Raw genomic sequence first — 22,037 nt, 5'->3', positions numbered from 1 at the left:
GAAAAGTAGGGCTGGAGAAAGCTGCAAGGGACAGAGTAGTAGGACTGTCAGAAGACACAAGGCGGCATGCTGTGGTTGGTAGCTATACATTGCTGAAACGCAAAGGGATGATCTATCCCACACACTAAATGTCTTCTTCATTTGACAGTCGGGAAGCTGAAAAACTTTGGTATTTTTATTCAGGCATGTATAAAAACAAAACAAAAAACTTCACGGATACAAAAGATACCCCGTTTCCCATCCAAGGGGACAGAGGCCTGAAGCTGGGTCCTCTTTCTATTCCAACTGGAAACTTCCCACTACTGGATGAGAATAGACCCTAAAAGTGGCTCTTGGGACCGTTATGATCTGTCCCTTGGGTGAGAAGTGATCATTTACAGCACATGTAGGTTATGGTTTACACAAAAATGTCCAGTTATTTTTCCTTCTGACCACCCCATTACCCCCACTTCCTGAGATGAGAAGCCTGGGTGTAGGAGGAGGCTGTGGTTGTTGGGCTTGATTCAGTGCAAAAATAAGACAACGCCCCTTACAAGGACTCTGACTTATATCAGTTTTCCTTGATATCTTACAGTAAGAAAACCTGCATTGGACGATTCCGAATCCTGAACCTGCCACTTACTTAATCTCTTTAAGGCTCAGTTTCCTTTTTTTGTGAAATGGGATAATCCCTAGCTCACAGAACTGTTGTAAGGATCAGGTGAGATAATGTAGGTAAACTTTAGGATGATGGCTGGCATTGTAAATGCTCAATTAATAGTAATATCTATGCCCAATCTCTTTCTTCACTCAAGATTTGAAGCTTTCCATTCTTTCCAGGGGACTGAGTCATAAATTATACTTTCCCCTGCCCGGGTACCCCTGTTTCCTCTTCCTGAGGAGTCTGATGGGAAACACAAGCACACTTTAAAGCCTAATCTCAACAAGTCAGAGTCTGAAAAAAAGGGACATGGGAGTAATCCTTCATATCTCCAGGGAGTCCCCCTGAGGAATTTGAGGAATGGGATTAGGAAAGCACACAAAATAGGGAAAACCTCCTTTCCCAGGAATGGGAAAGAGAAGAAAAGTGCACAGCTGGCTACATACCACAAGAATTTTGTGTCAAAGTGTTTAAAAGCCTCCAAGGGTTGAATGGAATTGTCTGGGACTGGGGAAATGGGGCTGAGACCTGTGAGGGAGGGACTAGGGAGAAGACGAGTACCCTCTAGAGGCACTAGCTGCCATGAAATGCTCCCTGAGTACTTTAGGAAGCAGGGGTTATGTTCTCTGAGCATTAGCCTTGGGGAAAAGCCTGCTGTGCCAGTAATCAGGGTTATCAAAAGCAGAGTCAGTGGCTTCTAAACTACGTAGAGTTTTGAGGCGGGCACAGTGGACATGGGGGGCATGGTGTCCAGGCCCCTGGAAAGCTCTCATCTCTTCATACCCTTGTTCAGCTGCTGGGCAGGCCCCCATAGCTGCATAATCTCCCCCAGGAGCTCCCCCACCATGTCGCCGATTCATATATTCATAGTCCTCATCCGGGGTTGTGCCAGCAGTGGCCATGATTGGCACAGGGTTGAGTGGGCAACTCTGTGTGCTGCCCAGGGAAGCGCTGAGGTCTGATCCCACATCCATGTACTCATAACCCAGCTCCTCAAGAGAGCTAGGCCTAGGGGGACGAGGCGGACTGTGCCTTCTTCTCCGGTTCATGTATTCATATTCCTCATCTTCATCTTCTTCTTCAGTACCCAGGACAGAACTGAGGCCCACTGAAGAAAGGGTGCCCTCCCGGGAGGAGGGAGTACCTGGAGATTGAGAAAAGAGGCTAGGTATGTGGAGAACATGGTAGTAGGCAGTGGGAAGTGGGGGAAAGTTAGGAAAAAATGAAAAGGGAGGGATAGGATCAGAGAAGACAAGGGGCGCCTGGGTGGCTCAGTGAGTTAAGCATCCAACTCTTGATTTCGGCTCAGGTCATGATCTCCAGGTTCATGGGATCCAGCCCCACATCGGGCTCTGCTGACAGTGTGGAGCCTGTCTGGGACTGTCTGTCTGTCTCTCTCTCTCTGCCCCTCCCCTGCTTGCAAGAGCAGTGCTCTCTCTCCCTCGCTCTCTCTCAAAAATAAAGTTAAAAAAGATCAGAGAAGATAAAAGGATTAGGATAAGCCTGGGGAAAGGATTAGAGAAAGATCTGAGGAAAACCCTAGGAAGAGTCAGGCACCTTTGAGGTGTGCATCTGGCATGACATATCCATTGACATCCTCTTCCTCTAATCCTGGTGGGGAGAGTGGGGTGACAGGAGTGAGCAGGCTGTGGCGCTGGGAATGGTAGGCACTGTCTCCACGTGGCCGTGGGCTCCGGCTCCGGCTCCTACACATTGACACCTTCTCCTGGAGCTCAGCCTCAGAGCCTGTCACATGGCCTTCTGAAGACTCTGATGCCAGGCGTCCCCGTGGCAGTGGGTGCAGGGAGACTGGACGGGGACACCGCTCACCACCCCCACAGACCGCAGACTCCTAAGGAGGAAAGTAAAACAGAGATTTACACAGAGACAAGGAAAGAGATATTTGTTTAGGAGACTGGGTTGTTCATAGCCTTCTTTTTTTGTAGGACACTGATTGAACCTCAAAGGTTTTGGGGTGCCTAGGTGGCCCAGTCAGTTAGGCATCCCACTTCAGCTCAGGTCATGATCCCACAGTTCATAGGTTTGAGCCCTGCATTGGGCTCTGTGCAGACACCTTGGAGCCTGGAGCCTGCTTCAAATTCTGTGTCTCCCTCTCTCCCATTCCCCCTCCCCTGCTCGCACCCTGTCTCTCTCTCAAAAATAAATACTTAAAAAAACCCACAAAAAACAAAACAAAAAACCCTAAAATGTTTCTAAAGTGTCCCACACTGCCCCTATGGGTCCTAAGACACTGCCACCTAGCCTCGCAGTAGCCCCTCAAAGAGACAGACCTTACCTGGCAGGCCTCCCCAAGATTACCCTGGTTCATAGGCATATAGCCAGATGATGGGCTTAAAAGGCTCTGGCTCTAGGATGAAAAAAAGTGAAGAAGAGGTTTGATTAAGGGAGAAATCTACTCACCATGGGGGCCTTTGAGTAGTTAATCTAGGTATCAGTGGGGTTCATGAGGGTGCAGGTACGTAGAGGGCTTAGGGTGCAGAAAGTCTTGAAGCGCTGGGAAGTTCCTTACCCCACGGGGCCGATTAAGTGTTCCAACTGGCAGGCTGAGAGCAGAGCCTAGTGTGGCTGCCAGGCCATCCTCCTCTGATTCCAAGTCCAGGTCCAGCTCAAGTTCTGGCTCCAGCTCCACTTCCTCCAGTTCCTTGTTTGTCAGAGCAGGGGGTTCTGCCCCAGGGGGTATTCCAGGCCCACTTTCTCTCTGTAGGGACAGGTGATTGTTAAGGTGGATCCTCGTTCCTGCCCTGCCAAGTCTGCTTTCCTCTAGATCTCCTTGACAACAACTAGTTCCTTCTCACCTTTATGACCAGATACCGTGGTGGGTCTCGGGCCATCCTGGTAAACTCATTGGCTAGTTCTTTAAAGGTTGGGCGAATATTCTCATCAATCATCCAACCTAGGGGTAAGATGTAGAAGTAGAGCCATAAGAGGGAAGTGGAGTAGGGAGGGAAGTCAGTTAGAAAATGGCTGGGGGATCAGGGGTGCGTGGATGGCTCAGGAGGTTGAACATCCAACTTTTGATTTTGGCTCAGGTCATGATCTCACAGTTCGTGAGACTGAGCCCTGAGTCGGGCTCTATGCTGCCAGCACAGAGCCTGCTTGGGATCCTCTTTCCCTTTCTCTCTGCCCCTCCCCTGCTCGTACTCCCACTCTTTCTCAAAATAAAGAAATAAACATGTAAAAAAAAAAAAAAAAGGCTAGGATCAGCAGGTAACTCACACTTGACCATGACCATGTACACATCAATGGTACAGATCTGAGGCTGCGCCAATCGCTCCCCCTTCTCTAGCAGGTCAGGTACTTCAGCCAGTCGTAGCCCAGCATAGGGCTCTGCCCCAAAGGTCATCAGCTCCCAAACTGTCACTCCTGGTATAGGAAGACATGACTAGTTGATGGCAAAATAGTAGATATGGCATGAAGACTAAGGGGAGGCAGAATTTAATCTAACACAAGGATCCGAAGGGCCTAGAAATTCTAAGGGGTCTCTCAAAAGGCAACTATGGGATTTGGGCCAGTGATGATATGGAGGGTATCCAGATGGACTGACCATAGCTCCAGACGTCACTCTGGTGTGTGTATTTCCCAAAATGGATACTCTCGAGGGCCATCCACTTAATTGGAGTCTGGGGAATTGAAGGCAAAAGTTGATTTCTAAAAATTTTCTTAGCACTTCTAAACCCCAAGTTCTCTATCACTCTTTTCTCTGTTGCTTTCTGAACTCGTACTTCTGGCATCTCCAAGTTCCTCTCCTTGAACTTACCATGAAGCATATCTTTGCCTCTGAAGGAGACCACTGACTGCTTCCTGTCCCCATGCTTCACTCCACCCCCACCTCCTTACCCAGCCCTTTGTGTCACCTCACCTTGGCCTCACTGTGTAGTAGCTGCTTATCGTCAGGGGGCAGCAGGTCCGCCACCCCAAAATCTGCCACCTGAACCTGACTGGGTGACTTCAGTAGCACATTTCGGGCAGCCAAGTTCCTATGCACCATACCATGCTCCTCAAGGTAGTACATACCCTACAGAGGAAGGAAGTATTCTCAAGGTTGGGGGAGTTGCTCCTTGAGATCCAGAATCATCCCAAACCCTAAAGGCACCTCTCCGAATTTCAACTCCCTGCCAGCCATCAGTCAGGCAGTTCAGTCATAGGACTCCTCCAGGTTCCTCTCACCTTGGCAATCTGTACTCCCCAGTTGAGCAGAAGCTGGGGCCCCAGTGCTCCACGGTGTTGTCTCACGTGATCCAGCAGGGAGCCCAGAGGCAAGTACTGAGTGACAAGCTGCAGAGATGACCCTGGGCACAGTCCCAGCAGCCGTACAATGTGGGCATGGTCTAGGCTACCAATGGCCAGCATGTGCTAAGAGACACAAGAGGGGTTATCCAGGGATCAAACAGGTCCACATACGTACACCCAGATCAGGGCTATCCCAACATTCAAGGACATCAGTATGGTTAACAGTACTTACTGACACAGGACCATGCCTTTACATAAGCGTTTCTAATATTGACCTCTTTTGCAGTGGCATACAGAACACCCTTCCCTCACTTACGTCTGTCACATCTTGAAAACTTTGCCGTCCACTCTTATCCTCAATGACTTTAATGCAGACTGGAATCTTGATTGATTCACCCTCAGGAATCCACACTCCCTAAGAAGTTTTGGACAGGAGTCAGCCAAAGGTCATTCTCCCCAGGCTAGCCCTTTCCCTCAATCTTTCTCTCCTTCACCCTAGATCTTTCCCCTCCTCCTCCACAGACTTTCTGCAGGCCACTCACTTTGTGCACAGTTCCAAAGACGCCCGAGCCAAGCACTTTAAGCTTCCTCAGCTCTGTTTCTTTGAAGATTCTGGCCAAGACTTTGTTAGCCTTCTCACTGGGATCCAGAGGTTCTATGCTCTGAGGAGCAGAAGGGAAGAAAATACTCAAGCCCATTGCCATGCCCCACTCCCAACTCTCTCCCTATAGGTGGATGCTCAGAGCCACAAAGCCCAAAGGGGTGGGAGCAAGAAGGGGAATTGTCTTTAGTCTTAAGAAGCGTTGCAAGCTTATTGGGGAGTAACAGACCCTAAGGACTGAGGAAGTTTTTTGTGTTCATGAGACCAGCAATTAAGAGGGTTGGGTTTCCCCTTTGATGGAGGGAAGGGGGAAGAGTTGTTAATGCTGTCACCTTGAATACTTCTTTACAGTTCCCTATGCTTTCCAAAGCATTTCCACATACATCAGCCCCTTTCACCCTTACAGCCATTCTGTAAGGATGAATGTTATTTCTCGTGTACATGTGCATAAAATGAGGCACAGAGAAGGAAAGTAACTTCAAAATCATGTGGCAAATTAATGGCAAAATCAGGACTAGGATGCATGTCTCCCATTTCTCTGGCCAGAGTTCTTTCTAATGGGCCATACTACCTCCTTGAAGAAAAGGATCAAATCTCTGGGAAAGGAGGCTCTTAAAGAGTGATGGTATGGGTACCTTTCAAGATTAGGCTAGGCACTTACCTCACCCCGTTCCAAGTAGCGCCTCATAGCCCTCTTATTCTGAATCCGGCGCCCACGCAAATAGAGAAAAGTGCCTCCCAGGATCAGGAAAACCACTGCCAATCCTACTACCACTGTTAAACCCATTGCCAGATGGGTTTTGCTGTGGGATAGAGAAGCCCAGCATTATCCTAGGCCTACACCTCCCTTACAAATATCACCTATGCCAGGGCGCCTGGGTGGTTCAATCAATTAAGTGTCAGACTCTTGATTCTGGCTCAGGTCATGATCTCACAGTTAGGGAATTCAAGCCCCGTGTCAGGCTCCACACTGATAGTGTGGAGCCTGCTTGGATTCTCTCTCTCTCTCTCTCTCTCTCTCTGCCCTTCCCCTGCTTGCACTCTCTCTCTCTCCCTTTCTCTAAATAAATAAATAAATAAATAAACATCCTTTAAAACAACAATAACCAAAATAAAACAAAACAAAAAAACAAATGTCATTTATGGTACAGATCTGGGACAAGAAATTAACATTCACACATACACATGTCCTTGAGCACTGAAAGGGTTAGCCTAAATCTGGACCTCCTGAGGCTACTACAAGCTAATTTTCGGAAGGGAAGGCCAGAAGCCTGGATTCTTGCGTCTCTGAGTCCAGTGATAGTGGTGTATATAGAAGGTCAAAATGAATAGAGTCATCTCTTCCCAGCAGGTAACTGCCGCCTCCCTAGCTTCTCTCCCAAATATCCCCAGTTTCCTAATCTCCAAGCCCATCATACCTGATCAGTGCTGGTGTTTGGCCTAAACAGTCTTGTAGCTCTGGTCCCTTACACCTGGAGAACAAAGTCACCTCCTTAAATGGGAGCTTGGGAGACTCCCATAGGAAGCTCAATTCTAACAGCCTCAACATACAACACTGTTTCAGATCCTACCATAGTGTCCCATCCTGGAGCCCAAATCATATCCCAAGACATGGCCCCCATCTCTAGCTTACCAACCCTTCCTGAGTCCCTCTCTTGAATGAAACTCCCCTGAGCTGGGGTTATTCCAGGTTCTCAAAACTGTGGTATAATTGTATGCTGTTACTGAGATTCCCTTTCTCTAATCCTTCATTATGCAGCTGAGAGTGATTCTTAAGTCATAGTTCCTTTCTTCTTTCGGCTCCCTTTACCCTCTACTTTCTCCCTAGTTTTATGTTCTCCCCTTCCCCCCACATCAGCCCATCACTGACCCCTGGGTGCAGTTCTCATGGCAGGGCCGACATTCATTCTGAGAATCTGGATACTTGTAGATGGGGCCCTTGGCACCAAGGACTCCATAGGGGCAGCTGCTCACACAGTGAGGCCCATCTCGAAAATGGGCACACTGAGCACATGCATCAGAGCCCTGGGTGGAAGAGAGAAGGGCGGGAAGGATGGGATGCCAATGTCAATTTCATACCTCCCAGCAAGGACCAACCCAGCCATTCAAGAGGCTTCACCCATAGACCCTAGTGTTATCTGGCCTCCCTGTGTTGGCCTTGGGATTTGGCCATATCATTCCCAGGACCTTCAAGTGTTGTCCTTGCCCTCTCTCCCTTAGAGATCCTGGTGTTGCTACCGTACCGAGCCATTGCATGTGGCACTACCCTCCATGGGTTGGCACTCCGGGTGACAGGAGAAGCATTCAGCCTCATGGGAAAACTCACGAGGCTCCCTGCAATGGAGGGTTAAAGGAGGGGGTCACTTCTAAGTCCTGACCTTTACTTCCTGACCCCCCAACCACAGGGTCCCCTTCTTCATTCCCACCAAAGCATATGCAGAGTCATCTAATGGCTTTCAGGTGCCACCTGAACAGCTCCATCCCGGGGTCCCAACCGCCCCCCCCATCCCTTCTTGACTCTCTCGCCCCTCACTATTACCCATTCAGAAAGTTGCAGTGGGTCACACAGACACCGCCTCGGCTGTAGTTTCGACAGGATAGGCACTGACCAGGACCTGGGCCCCAGCATCCCCCAGAGGAGCACAGGGGATCACATACTTTGCCCTCTGCCACTGGAAAGGAAAGGGTGAGTTAGGAGGAGTCAGAGCTCTAACATGCCCTCTTTGGAACTCTTCCTCATAATCGCCTCCAGCTTGACATACCCCTCTCCTTGGTTCCATCCCCATCCCTTCTACTTCCGGGGCGGACAGTCCTTACACTGTACTCTCTCCTCCCTGACCTCCTCTTCCCACCACCCTGGGGGTTGTGTCCCTCACCGCAGTCTCTGCGGGGCCGGTTATGTTTGATGTCTAGTCTCTCTTCTGGAGGCCCCCGCAGCAGCCGGGTCCAGTTCAGAGAATGGTGGTAGCACAGCTGCCTATTGGCGCTTATGTAGATACGCCCGGCACTGATTTCTTTCAAAGATCGGAGGCCCAACGATGTTATATTCAAGTTCTTCATGATCAACAAAGAGAAGCCCCGGCTGAGAACAAGGAGACAGGATGAGAAGGGGGAAAAATGACCATGCAGTGGATTCATGTTCATTCAACAAATTTGCTCTGGGCCAGTCAGATCACTGAGACGGACACCCCTTCCTTTTGCCTTTTCTTCTTCAGACTGGCAGATCCTTTGGGACTGCTGTATGACACAACACCTTGTACTTCACGCAAGGATGCCTATGAAACAGGGTTCATTGCCTGGAGATGCTATTACCTCCACACTCTTTACTACTCACTTGTAGAGGCTCCTGCCCCCAATGGTTGTCAGGTTGGAAAAGACACTGAAGTTGTGCATGTGGGGAGGCCAGGATTGGATGTTCAGGTAACCTGGGGGGCCAGAGAGAAGTATGTGAGCAGGGAAATCTTTGCCGCTTGCTTTCTCAGGTTCTATTGGTCCTTCCCCTGTTGCTTGGGACATGATTTTATAAGTGGTTACGTAGCAATTTGTGCCAGTGGTTTACCTATTCCTCTCAGACAAGATCACTCACCTGTGATCTCCCGTACTGTCCGGAAGACATTGAGCTTCTCAGGGTCCAGGGCAGGGATCTTGTGCCAGGGGTCGCTGGAAAGAATAGTAAAAACCAGTTGACAAGGTAGAGGTAGAACCCAGTAGCAACAAGCACGCCTAGGCTCAGAACTTAGTTTCTAAACACCATCCTCCACTGAAAAGGAACAGGGCTCCTTGGAGAAAGGGCTAGGGCAGGAAAAATATAACATGAGTTTACAGCATCTTATGCCAAACGGTATGGAAGTGCCCCCATTGGCCAGTTCAGAGATAACTGAACACCAAAATAATGACTGTAAAAGATTATAAAAAATTGAATGAAATAGGTATTATTGAATAAACAAATAAATGGGAAGGGGAGACTCTTCCTAACACTGAAATGCCAACAAATAAATGTAAAAGGACTAATGGAATTAGAAAACCATCATGTGGCAACTCTCGTTAAATAACTGATTTAGGGGGTTCCTGGGTGGCTCAGTTGGTTAAGTGTAAGACTCTTGATTTTAGCTCAGGTCATGATCTCGAGTTCATGGGTTTGGGCCCAGCGTCGAGTTTCACGCTGAGGGTGCAGAGTCTGTTTGGCATTCTTTGTCTCCCTCTCTCTCTCTCAAAAATAAAGAAAGAAACATAAAAAAAAAACTGATTCAGGCAGGGGCACCTGGCTGCCTCAGTCGGTGGAACATGAGACTCTTGATCTTAGGGTTGTGAGTTCGAGCCCCACGTTGGTTGTAGAGATTACTTAAAACTAAAATCTTAAAAAAAAAAAAAAAAAGAGGACACCATGTCCTTGTCTCTTGCCACTCAGCTAAATGGTATCAGATTGCTTAGGGATGTCTCTGAGGGGATTCAAGCCCTGGGTGGGAGACGGAGTTAGGCATGGTCAGGTACTGTGTGACTTTTAAAATTTTATGACTTATATTCTTAATCAGCTGCATATATGGAGTGCTGAACCAAATGTAGTGAACTGTGAGGGGCTGGATGGGGTGAGGGATTAGAAAAGGAAAGCAGAGTCTCTAACCCATTGAGGCCAGTGATAAGAAAGTCCAGGTTGCCCAGGATCTTGGTGCAGTTCACAAACCCATCAATGTTGCTAGAGTCCACAGTCTGGAAGCGGCTCCCGGAGCCCGTCCCCTCACAGGCTGCAAACACAACAGAGGCTCAGTGGGCGGGGCCTGATTGGTCTCTGGGGAAAGGAGGTCTTTTTGCCAACTCCTCGCCATCTCCTACTCACCTTTAGGGCACAGCCCCCCACAAGGTTCACACATCTTGAGTCCATTTTTATCTACTTCCATCTTGTCAGGAGGACAGGCCCGGACACAAGAAGTTTGATCTACCACAAAGTTATCTAGGAAAGACGAAGGCACCATTAGTGACAAGGGAGGAACACTGCCAACCACCAACTGAATCTTGCTCCCTCCTGCTCTTTGCTGGATCTGCCCCGACTTACCACCGAAGGCTCCTGAAGCACTGTCCTATGGATTAGAAAGGCCCTTTGCTCTTTGTTTCAGAACTAGGAGCAATTACTAGAAATCATGGGGAAGCAGATGGGGGACTAGGGCATAGGGATCATTCACTGGAGGTTGTCAGATGATCACAACCCACATCCTCTATTTACCACCCAACTTGATCCCTTTTACCTCCTCAAATGTTGTCTAAAATCTAGTTTCCACGACCATTGTTCCTCTCCTTAGACACTTACGGGGACAGCTGGCTACACAAACTCCACCATACTGATACTTGGTGTGGGGATTGGGTTCCAGCTGGAAAGTTAGCTTGTTGTAAACAAGAGGCTGTGGACACTGGCGTACACACGCCCCACTGTCATTGAAGAGTCGACAGGCCTAGGAACACAGGAGATTCATAAAACTCACGTTATGTACGTACCCCTACCTCCTCCCAAAGCCCACATCCCCATTTCAGAACGCAGGCAAATGGTGGTACATACAAAGCAGTCTGTATCCTGAGGGCCTGAGCAGCCCCCTGCACACTCATCATGGCAGCACTGGTTGGGGTTGGGCCCAAAGCAGTGACCATTACACTGAGGGGCACAGATAGTCTTGGTCACTATAGAAAGAGAGAAAGCATGGCTGTCAGGGCTCTTAAGACTGTATTCTGAGGGGCACCTGGGTGGCTCAGTCGGTTAAGTGACTGACTTTGGCTCAGGTCATTATCTCACGGTTCATGAGTTCAAGCCCCATGTCAGGCTCTGTGCGGACAGCTCAGAGCCTGGAGCCTGCTTCGGATTCTGTGTCTCCCTCTCTCTCTGCCCCTCCCCCACTCACACTCTGTCTCTCTGTCTCTCTGAAAAATAAATAAATATTAAAAAAAAAAAAAGACTGTATTCTGAGACCACTGCTCACTCTCTTGCCCTCTAGGCTTGTCCCTACTCCCAGTGTTAACATAGATTGGGGTGGGCAGGGATATGAAAGTGCATGAACTTGAAGTTTTTAGAAGGGAGAAAACCCACATGTCTGGCAGTCTTCCAGTCTAGGACCCCAGCAGCGCCCCTTGCAGGCCTCATGACAGGGGGGACCTGGTTGGGAAGGAAAGCAACACAAAGGGCTGTCAGGGCTAAGAAAGCCTTGCTTGAATCAACAGGTTATGATGTCAGCACACAGACACCCCAGTCCCAGGAAGCAAAGAGCCAGGGCAGTGTCCCTCCTTGCCCTTCCAGAGCAAGGCTGGGCTCAAGTGAACCTGTCAACAACGGGTGGAGCCACACCTCCATACCACCCACAGGGCAGCTGAAGGGGTGAGTCTGGCGCAATTGCCAAGCTCAGCCCCAGTCCAAACCCAGGAACTTGTTTCCTCCTTGGCAAACTGAACCCAGCAGGAGTATGTGTGAGTGGACAGGGACAGCAGATCTTGATCAAGGGTAGGTTCCAGGGAGAATGGAAAATGTTATAATGGAAAAAGATGTGGATATGGAGCCCAAAGATCTGGCTTCCTCACTTAGTAACAGATCTTCTGCTCCTTTTCTTCACATATTGCTTCTAGGGTTTGGATTCTAGGAGACTGACCTCCTCCCTCCTCGCAGGCTCCTTGGGTCTGGAGCCTGAGGTGTTTTTTTCAGTGGAGAGGTGGGTTCGAATTAAGGATATAATGATGATGGGAAAGGGGTCACTCTGGTTTGGTGGGGGCAGGGGAGCAGTCTTGATCATGTTCACTCACAGCTCTTGCCATTGTCCTTCACCACTATCTCGGCATCTCGGTCCCTCACGATGTCCCTCCAGTCGATTGTGTCCATGTGACAAAGTTTATCATTCTTCTCAATATAAACACCCCCTGACAGAATCTCTGAGATAGGGAAGAGAAGTGACAGGCTTAAGGGCTGCAGCAGACCTCCTCTTCCCTACACACCCCACCAACCCAAAAGGCCACCCAAGACTCAGAAAGAGGGGAGAAGGGACAGATGAATATGTCTAATTAAATCCGAACTGCAGAAAAGGCTTGCCTTGTAATGTAGAGGAGGAGCCAGGCCAAAAGAAAACTTCTGCCTCCTCAGACACCTGTCCAAATCCGGTTTAGCCAGTGGGGGAGGGGAAGGGAAAGCAAGAGAGAAGATCCCTGACTCAGCCACCTCCTTCCCCCGCCCTACCTGTGTGTTTTCCAACTGACAGGGACAGGGAGAAGTAGAAGGTAGCCATGCGGCATCTAACTCTCATGTTTCCCCAGCCTGTGGGGAATTATGAGGGGGTAAAGATAGAGGAGTGGGGGCGGGGGACCCCTTGGGTGGCTCAGTCGGTTAAGGTTAAGCATCCAACTTCAGCTCAGGTCATGATCTCGCAGTCCATGAGTTCAAGCCCCGTGTCGGTCTCTGCGCTGACAGCTCAGAGCCTGGAGCCTGCTTCAGATTCTGTGTCTCCCTCTCTCTGCCCCTCTCCTGCTCATGCCTCTGTCTTTCTCTCTCACTCTCCCTCTCTCTTTCTCTCAAAAGTGAATAAACATTAAAAAAATTTGTTTAATAAAAATAAAAGTAAAGATAGAGGAGTGGGTAACAGATCCAGCTCCAACTCCAGACCCATGGGACATAAGGACCTTCCCCCTGGGCCGCAGACGCCTTTGCTCCCTATCAGGGCCCTATATGGTTTAAGGAGTAGTGGACCTTTAGACTACAATGTTCAACATGGTGGGCCCCATGAAAGGGGCACTTAGTGAGCAGTCTCGGGTTACCATCGAGGAGGCACCTGTCTGCAGGTTGGTTGAGGGGCAAGACTAGAAGGAATCATCAGGAACTGACCGGTGAGCTGAGTAAAGCGGAGCTGGCGCAGAGCATGGCTAGAGTTGGTGTTATAGTTCAACATGACAAAGATGGCAAACTTCCCATCGTAGACCTGGGTCCCCCGCACCACCCGGAGGTTGGGTAGTGGCAGTGTAGAGAACTCATTCATGGCCACGAGGACATAGCCGGTCACTTCTCGGATCCACTGTGATGGAACAGAGACCATGTCAGTGGGAGGGACAACAGGACAAAAAGCCTCAATCTCCTCTCCCTCCCCAAAGCATTAAGGAATCCCTAACCCCTCAAATTCTTTCCGATTCCTACTTTGGAGTAGGGGAGGAGCTGGTGTCACACTAGCATGTCCCTTCTGCAAAGGAAGACAGGCAGCAGAAGTGACTGGGGAATTCTAGTCTCCTACCCTCTCTTTCTTAGAGCTCCTCTTGCCGGGAGGGTCCTTGCTTAGTCCCTTCCTGATCTTTCCAGTGCCTATCGGTCCCAGGGGTCTCTCTACATTAGCCACTGTTGCAGAACACTATGCCACCCCTGCCCGCTTCTCATTGCCAGCTCCCGTGTATCCCTGGCTACGGAGGCAGACCCTAGATCCCAGATGCCAGTCGTTGTCCCCATAAACACGCAGGTTTGGATCTTAGGAACTCTGGAGCTTTAGGAATGCTGAACTCCAGCAGAGGATAGCCCTGAGGAAGGGATGAAGGCTTCTGTGGGTGGAGTTAAGGGGGAAACAGGTTGAGATAGGGAGTCAGGCACTCTAACCTGCAGGAAGGAGAGATCAGCATTGTGTCCTGTGAGCACAATCTCAAGGTTCCCCATCACCACCTCACACCTCTCGTAGAGCTTGTGCAACGTCTGGTACTGGTTCTCGGCATCGCCAGTCACGCTCAGCCCATTCAGAGTCCCGGGACAGACTGGCAGAGAGTGGCAGAGAGCTGGACACAAGTTTTTAGCCCGGTCCCCCCAGATGGTCTTTGGTCCCCCCCTTTGGTTGCCCCACTCCAGTAACATTCAACAGGATCAAGAGGCAGATGCCTCCAACCCCACCCCCCCAACCCCCCCTCCCCAGAGACAGACACAAAGGCCCATGTTGGACGGAGAGCCTGAACTCTCTCCTCTCTCACAATCCCCTCACTATCTCTCTGAACAGGAAGGTGAACAGGTTTCCCCTTTCCACCAGGGCCTCCTCTTGCCTCTTTCAGGTGCTACTTTGGGTACTAAGGAGTTAATGAAAGAGGATGTAGGAGGTTTTTTTTCTCCTCAGAGAGGTTAGAAAATGACCACAACTTCGTTACACTTTTTTTCCCTTCCCCCTCTCCAACCGGGGTACTTACTTCTCTACCCTCATCCTGCCTCTCTCTAGGTCCTGGAATAAATATCTCTTTGGGGCTAGCACACAGCCCCTATTGTGTCTACCGAGGGTGGGATGGGGGCAGAGGGTGGGGGCAGTGCCCAGGGCCACAGTCCAGCCCACAATGAGGCAATTCTATCTAGGAGGAGGGGGCTGCTCCACCCTGTCCCGAGACACCCTGTCCTCAGTAGCACCCGCCCCCCTCCACCCTCAAGCCTTGGCCTCAGACAAGTGACCTCACTAGAAGGGGGAGCTCTGGTGGGGAGAGGGGGTCAATGTGAGCTTTGTCTTTAAAGCTGGAAGATAAGGAGCTGGTTGCCAACCCTGCACCTCTTCCCCCTTCCTAAATTCTGGCTTCCCTTCTCCCTTCCCCTGTCCCAACACACCCCAGCTCCTCAGCATCACACTTTCCGACAAATACACAGTAGCCTGGAGAGAAACAGCAGAGGCTTCCCCCGATTCTAAGCCTTCCACCCAATTCCATTGTCAAAAGATTCATTAAAAAGTTTTGTAACATGGCAATCCTCACGAGGCATGCCAGTCTTGGGGGTTCATTTGACCTTGTACATATGGAGGACATAGGGGCTATGGAAAATCTTGGACCCTAAGCCCTACCCCTGTCTCCTTCCTCTGGCTGAGTGAAAGACTGTGGGGAGGGTGGGGGGGGGTTAGATTCCACCTGTTCCAACCACCCTTCCCTGAGGCGCTGGCAGTATAGGAGGCAGCCTAGGAAGCGGGAGTGGGAATGGAGGGAGGGAAATTAGTGAGGTCCCAACCCCTCCTCCTAGATACACCCCTAGTCTGCTCAGTTGACTTTTGAGCGCTCCCATTCCCTATCGCTCCCCACAATGGGAACGGGGTAGGCTAGACCCAGCAGAGGGGTAAACTGGCTGGGAGCTCCCAGAGGATCCTGGGAACTCTAGGGTCCTTGGGCTGAAAGGAAAGAGACTAGGAAGGTTAGTCATTTCGGGAACAGCCCCACCCCAAACCCCTTCCTGGAAGGACAACCCCTCTTACAAGTCAAGGTGCCAACCCTTGTCCCCAGATAAGGGAGGAGTCAAGATTTCTGCACAGAGAAGTGGGGTACGTATGTGATGTGTGCGTGTACGTGCACTTGCGACACACACAAGCATGTACACAGCTCCCTTGCTGGCCCAGAAATCCATACTGGTTCTGTCCTTGGGTTTCTTTATTAGGAAGTATTCAGGTGGCCCTATCCATCACACCTGCCTTTATGTGTTTGTGAAGACTCTATGTGTCTGGAAGGCTACAGTGTTAGAGGTCCCAGTTCCCTGCCACCCTGAGGGTAAAGTCCATATTACACAAACAGGGAGCAAAGGGCCTCCTCGGGAAGAGAGCATGAAAAACATCTCTAAGGAGGAACAAGGCAGAGTGGGGAGGAGGGCTGGGGGAAGGGGATAATACCCAGGGACCAGGGGCACAGGGAGGGGTTTGGGCACTCCTTTGGTAGAGAGCACTGGGGTGGGTCAGACCAAGAATCTCCAGCCCTTCCTCAACCAGAGGCCTCCTCTCCAATATCCCCCACCCCCATCACAGCCAGGACAAAGGGGCTATAGAAGGACTGAGACAGGGCCGGATGCCCAGAGGCTGCAGGATCCAGATAAAGGGTAAAGAGACCCAACCATGCCTGCCTCCTGTCTCCCTCAGGGAAGGTGGCCAGGATGTGGGACTCCTGGGTTCCTGATTGAATATTCCAAGGGTCTGGATGGGACAGTGATACAGTCATTCTATTCAGTCCCTCCCACTCCAATCCCCAGACCCCCCCACCCCCGCCCTTCACCAGCTGGGAGTGTTCACATCTCAAGATCCCAGGGTCTAAATTTAGGCCCAGCAACTGTGGGGGAAGCACAGGTGTTTCTCCCACTCCCACTCTGGGGAAGAGGCCCTGGCTGTGCCAAACCCCAAGCTGAGGTCTGGGGGAGGGGAAGAGATCAATAGGATTCCTCCAACGTGAGCAACACCAGCACCCTCAGGTGTCCACGATCCCAGAGATACCCCAAAGGGGTGGGCTCCAGTGGCATGGGAGTGACAGGAGGAACAGAAGAGCAATCTGATTCTTGTTAGACTCTAAGAGAGACAGAGTCAGACAATAAAGAGAATGTAGGTGGGGGAGAAGCTGGGTCTAGGAAGGACTCCCAGGACAGGAAGCTCAGAAGTTAGGAGAGGTGCCCTGTTGGGTCTCAGGTTGGGGAGAAAAAAGACAAACAAGAGGAATACAGATTGGACCTCTTTGACCCTACAGCTCCTGGCCCGGAGCCTTATACATAGTAGTTGCTCAATAAATATTAGTTGAATTGATCTAGGTCTTGACAAAACGAGGTTGGTCAAGTCGGGGACCTGCCACTCTATTATCCTGAGGAAAAGAGGGAGGTCGGCCTCTGCGTGGCCTCTCACCTGATGTCACCTGTACTTAGCTCTTTGGTTATTCTCAGCCCTTCCCAGGGCAGGCCAACTCACGGAAGAGGAGGTGCCTGTCTTGTTTTTCCAACAGTAGAGAACAACAACCCCCTCCAACCCTTCCGTAGCTCCGCCCTGTCGGCAAAACAACGAAACTGGAGGTGCTGAAACCCCGGGACGCGGTTGGGGAACAAACTGAGACATCCCCCCACCCCTTTCTCCAAGACCTAAATCACCCATCATCTCACGTTTACAGAACGGAGGTCCCAGCTCCCCTCCCTACAGGGACCCTCAGAAGTGTGATCTGTTTCGGCATCAGCCCCACCGAGAGAGACGAATTAGAGGGTCGGCGACGCGCTGCTGAGCGAGTGTGTGTGTGTGTGGGGGGGGGGGGGGTGTGGTTCAGGAATCCCGACCCCGTCCGGACCACGCCGAGAACCCGAGCCTGACGGTCTCCGCCTAGGTGGTTGGTCCCAGCGGACCCGGGGTGGGCACCCCCAGCCTCGCCCCGCCCCAGCCGCTGCCCCTGCCCTCCAGAATTCGGCGCACTCGGTTCGGGATCCTGGGTTCCGAGGCTGCGGGTGCCCTCGTGCCACTTACCTGCCTGCGAGTTGCCCACCTCGGAGCCCCGGGCCAAGCTGAGAAAGAAGCCCAGCACCTGCAGAGCCCCATTCGCCCTCATGACTCCAGCAGAGGGTGAAGGCAGCCCCGCCGAATCCGGCCCGGGGTGGGGGTGGGGGGGTGCTGGACTAGGACATCGAAGCGGAGCCACCTGAGCCGCCGGCGACTTAGCAGCGGCGGCAGAGGAGGTTGCAAACTGCAATAGGAGCCGGAGCCAGAGTCCGGGGCGGGATAGTAGGGGAGGGGTGTATGTCTGAGAGGGCGAAGGAGGGAGCGCAGGGGGAGGGGGTGAGTCACGGCCGCGCCCCCTCCGGCGCGAGGCTGGCGTGGAGCTGGCTGGAGCCTCCGGCTGCCCGCCCCGAGCGCGCCCCACGCCCCAGTGTTTGTCCGCTTGGCCACGCACATCGAGCATGGGTCTCACCCTAATTTTTCTTCGGGAGCTGGACTAAGGGGGGGGGCGAGATTCCAAACGCCCCCAAATGTCTCCAAAGGGGAAAGGTGATGGGGGTGGGGAGAGCGCTCCAAAACCCGCCCCCTGAAAGTTGGCCTCGCCCATTAACCAAATCACTCGACTCCCCCAGCCGGTTGGGTCACTTGCGGGATTTTCTTTCTGAACGTGAATGTTTTTTTCTGTGTGTGTTTTTGAGGAGGGAGGTGTTTGCCTCACGCTCCGGCCACCTCAGTTTCCCCGGAAACCCGTCGAAACCCCATAATTCATCTACCCTGCCGAGGAACCCGAGCCTCAGAGGCCGCGTGAAATTGCACTGTCTCCGGCCGCTTCCTCCTCCAGACCCGGCGCCGGCCCTGCCTCTCCGGGGGATTTGGGGGGGGGGGGGCGGGGGTGGTTTCCAGCCTGGGAACAGACCCGAAGCCCGCCTTCTCACTTCCACCCCGGGAGGGGCTCCCGCACCTGTCGCGGTCCCCTCTGCTGCCCCCCACGGCCGCCTGGGAGAACAGCTGCCTCTTCCACACTGGAGTCACCGCGCCGTCGGGGCGGCCGGAGTTCCCGCCACTCTTCGGCGGACCCACACCGGCAACACGGTCCCCACCACAGGCGCTCACGCCTTCCAAGCCCGGACTCGCGCTGGAAAGGAGGGGGGTGTGGCGAAGGTGGACGCAAAGAGGGCACTAGGGACTGTGTCCAAGAATGGCACGGATTCCCGGCACTTCCAGCACCAGCTCCCAGATCCTGGCCATAGTCGGTCAGGCGCACCAGTCAAGGGGCCAGTCTTAGAACGGATCCGATGGGCGCCTCCTGGTACCAAACGGGTGGCAATGAGGCTCCACACAGCGTCGCATTTCAAATCCCTAAGACTGGCGTTCCGGATCTCGCCCAGAGAAGCCTAATTATTTTCTCCAGAGTTTCAAGCCTAAGACTCAGAACGGTGGAGCCTTGATGAAGAAAAATTTCGCCCCCTACCGAGCCAAGACTACCGGCTAAAATTCTTTAAACGTGGTCTGTATTGATATACACCCTAAAGGGCCCATTCTCTGCTTGGAGGCTTACCTTTGCCCTCAGGCGTTGGCCTTGTCCTGGACGCTTACGCAACAGTCATAATAGTAATAGTAACAGGGAAACATTAACATATACATACATATATCATTTCATTTGCAAGAGTTTTCTCAAACTGAGATAATGTCTCACTTAACATCCATCATTCCATTTTACAGAACTGGAGATGTGTGACTCCTTCAAGGTCACCCACCTTGTAATAGTGGGTCAGGTGATCAGGAGGGGGAGCTAGGGTTTTGCCTAGGTTTCTTCTATCACAGAGATTGGAGCTTCATCTGCTCAGAATCAAGTTCCCATTAGCTAACTGAGCCAATAGCATTAAAAAAAAAAAAGGTTTTTAAGTAATTTCTACACCCAACATGGGTCTCAAACTTTCAACCCTGAGATCTAGAGTCGCATCTGAGCTAATAGTATCTTTAAGGGGACTTTCCTTTTGTTACTCACCATTCTAATGTTCAAGACTCTGGTTATGAAGGAGGAAACACTCCTTAGGTTCTTTGTAAAACAGTTGTATTATTTGTAAGGTTGTTGTTAGGGTTTAATGAGAAAAGGTGGGTAGAACTCTTACTTACAGTGTCATGCTGGTCCTTTAAGAAGCATTCAATGAATGCTATTTATTCCTATTATCAACGACCCCACCTTTCTCCTCTCCAGCTAGATCCCAAGGTGTGTTTGCTGGTATACATTCTTATGCTTAGAGAAACATCATGCTAAGCATCAGGGGATATGAATGCTGCATAAAGCTGACACCTTTGGGGCCATCTCTGTTGGGTGCTGCCCTCACTGTATAAATGAAGAAAGGGAGGCTTTATTCACAAAAGCTCTCTGCATCTAGCATCCCTTATTTTTCCTTTCTCTTAGCTTATGATTTGGGTTCTTATTTTCCTGTGAAAATAAAAGTAATCAAAAGAAAACATAGTAGGGCACCTGGATGGCTCAGTCAATTAAGTGTCTGACTCTTGATTTCGGCTCAGGTCATGATCTCCTAGTTGGTGAATTTAAACCTCGAGTTGGGCTCTGCGCTGACAGCTCAGAGCCTGTTTCGGATTATCTGTCTCCCTCTCTCTTTCTGCTCCTCCCCGCTTGGCTTTTCTCTCTCTCAAAAATAAATCAATAAAACATTAAAAAAAAAAAGAAAGAAAACATAGTTATCTTTCTACCACCAAGCTGGCCAATTTACCCCCCCTTCCTCTTTTATATACATAGACTTCCATCTTGTTACAATGAGTCATTCTTGCCACTACTTAAGCCAACTGTCACTCCGCCATTCCCATCCCTCACCCCTACCCCACCCTTCAGTTCTATACTTCAGTCTATTCCTTTTTACCTTTCTTCTGTATTATTCCCTTTCTCTTATATTATCAAATTTTCTGCTAGATCATTCCCATTAGCATACAAATGTGCAGTGATATCTGCCAACTTAAAAAATAAAACAAACTTTTTTTGACCACATGGCCTTCTAGTCCTTTGCTCCTAATACTGGTGCAAGATATTCTATTATGTGGATCCCTGTGCTTTATTTGTTCACTACTCCCATGATTGCCTTCAGCTTCCTGCTACCACAAATGATGGTGCAGGTGGACATTTCTCCTTCAGTTCTGTGATAATTTCTCATGCGTATTGAGCTCCACACTCTGGAATGTCATACCATGGTGGGATTTCTATATCTCAACTTCCTCGCCAACATTTAATGTTACTCAAGTTTCCAATTTTTCAATATGCCATGAATTTAAAATATCTGCTTGCATTTCTTTTTCTTTTTTTTTAATGTTTATTTATTTTTGAGAGTGAGAGAGACAGAACACAAGCGGGAGAGAGGCAAAGAGACAGAGAGAGGGAGACACAGAATCTGAAGCAGACTACAGGCTCTGGGCGGTCAGCATAGAGCCCGACTTGGGGCTGGAACTCAGGAACTGCAAGATCATGACCTGAGCCGAAGTCAAATGCTCAATCGCCCAGGTGCCCCTCCTTGCATTTCTTTAATCATTAATATGTTTGAGCATCTTCTCAATTTTTGTCTTACTTTTGGTTTTTCTTTTTTATGAATTGCCTATTTGTTTTCCTTTGCCAATTTTTCTATAGGGATTCCCATATTTTTCCATTGACTTGCATCAGTTTATTGTATAGTTCAGATATCAGTCCTTTGTTAATTTTAAACATTGCAAATATTTCTTCCCAACTTTCATCATTAACTCTGTCAATAATATTGTTTAATGGGGTGCCTGGGTGACTCAGTTCATTAAACATCTCATAAGCTCAGGTCATGATCTCACAGTTTGTGAGCTTGAGCCCCACATCAGGCTCTACCCTGACAGTATGGAACCTGCTTCAGATTCTGTCTCCCTCTCTCTCTGCCCCTCCCCTACCCGCACTCTCCTTCTCTCTCTCTCTCTCTCTCTCTCTCTCTCTCTCTCATAAATAAATAAATAAGCATTAAAAAATAATATTGTTTATTGAACAGACATCTTTAATTTTGGTATAATTTAATCAATATTACTTCTTATGTTTTGTGATCTTGATAATTTTAAAGACTTCTCCACCCACTTATTGAGGTATAATTGAAATATAATCAATTTGCAATAAACTGTGTGTATTTAAAGTCCACAATTTGATGACTTTTGATATATATATATATAAAACCATAACCACAATCAAGATAATGAATTTATCCATCACCCAGGAACATTCCTTCATACCTTTTTGTAATCCCTCCTTCCTAATCTCACCCTGCCTTACCACATCTTATGTATATCCAATTGTTTGAGTACTATTTATTTACTGATAGTGGATTTGTAATACTAAAAAAAA

At 50.0% G+C, this 22,037-nt stretch overlaps 1 protein-coding gene across 1 annotated transcript; it reads right to left on the bottom strand.

The window, feature by feature from the left end:
- Positions 1 to 161: 161 nt before the first annotated feature.
- ERBB3 (erb-b2 receptor tyrosine kinase 3) lies at positions 162 to 17,933 on the bottom strand. The gene is made up of 28 exons (XM_049625742.1): positions 17,696 to 17,933; positions 14,089 to 14,240; positions 13,336 to 13,522; positions 12,267 to 12,392; positions 11,563 to 11,628; positions 11,041 to 11,159; positions 10,795 to 10,936; positions 10,327 to 10,440; positions 10,114 to 10,234; positions 9,079 to 9,152; positions 8,827 to 8,917; positions 8,369 to 8,574; positions 8,032 to 8,164; positions 7,736 to 7,826; positions 7,363 to 7,517; positions 6,911 to 6,964; positions 6,154 to 6,295; positions 5,434 to 5,553; positions 5,208 to 5,306; positions 4,829 to 5,014; positions 4,521 to 4,676; positions 4,206 to 4,281; positions 3,878 to 4,024; positions 3,457 to 3,554; positions 3,171 to 3,359; positions 2,937 to 3,008; positions 2,198 to 2,492; positions 162 to 1,784 (listed from the first exon to the last, which is right to left on the bottom strand). Exons 1-28 carry the CDS (start codon positions 17,775 to 17,777, stop codon positions 1,258 to 1,260), a joined length of 4,020 nt encoding a protein of 1,339 aa, XP_049481699.1. The 5' UTR covers positions 17,778 to 17,933; the 3' UTR covers positions 162 to 1,257.
- Positions 17,934 to 22,037: the final 4,104 nt, after the last annotated feature.

This window comes from Panthera uncia, chromosome B4 (genome assembly GCF_023721935.1).
Source record: "Panthera uncia isolate 11264 chromosome B4, Puncia_PCG_1.0, whole genome shotgun sequence".
Taxonomy (NCBI): Eukaryota; Metazoa; Chordata; class Mammalia; order Carnivora; family Felidae; genus Panthera; species Panthera uncia.
This window is presented reverse-complemented; position numbering and strand designations above follow the sequence as displayed.

What these genes read in the sequence shown, in the direction of transcription:
- ERBB3 (XM_049625742.1), bottom strand. Translation starts at nt 17,777, where the DNA reads ATGAGGGCGAATGGGGCTCTGCAGGTGCTGGGCTTCTTTCTCAGCTTG. An exon ending in CTCAGGATACAGACTGCTTT is followed by an intron (nt 10,937 to 11,040) that starts GTATGTACCACC and finishes CTGTGTTCCTAG; the next exon opens with GCCTGTCGACTCTTCAATGA. An exon ending in GCCAGATGCACACCTCAAAG is followed by an intron (nt 1,785 to 2,197) that starts GTGCCTGACTCT and finishes CTCAATCTCCAG; the next exon opens with GTACTCCCTCCTCCCGGGAG.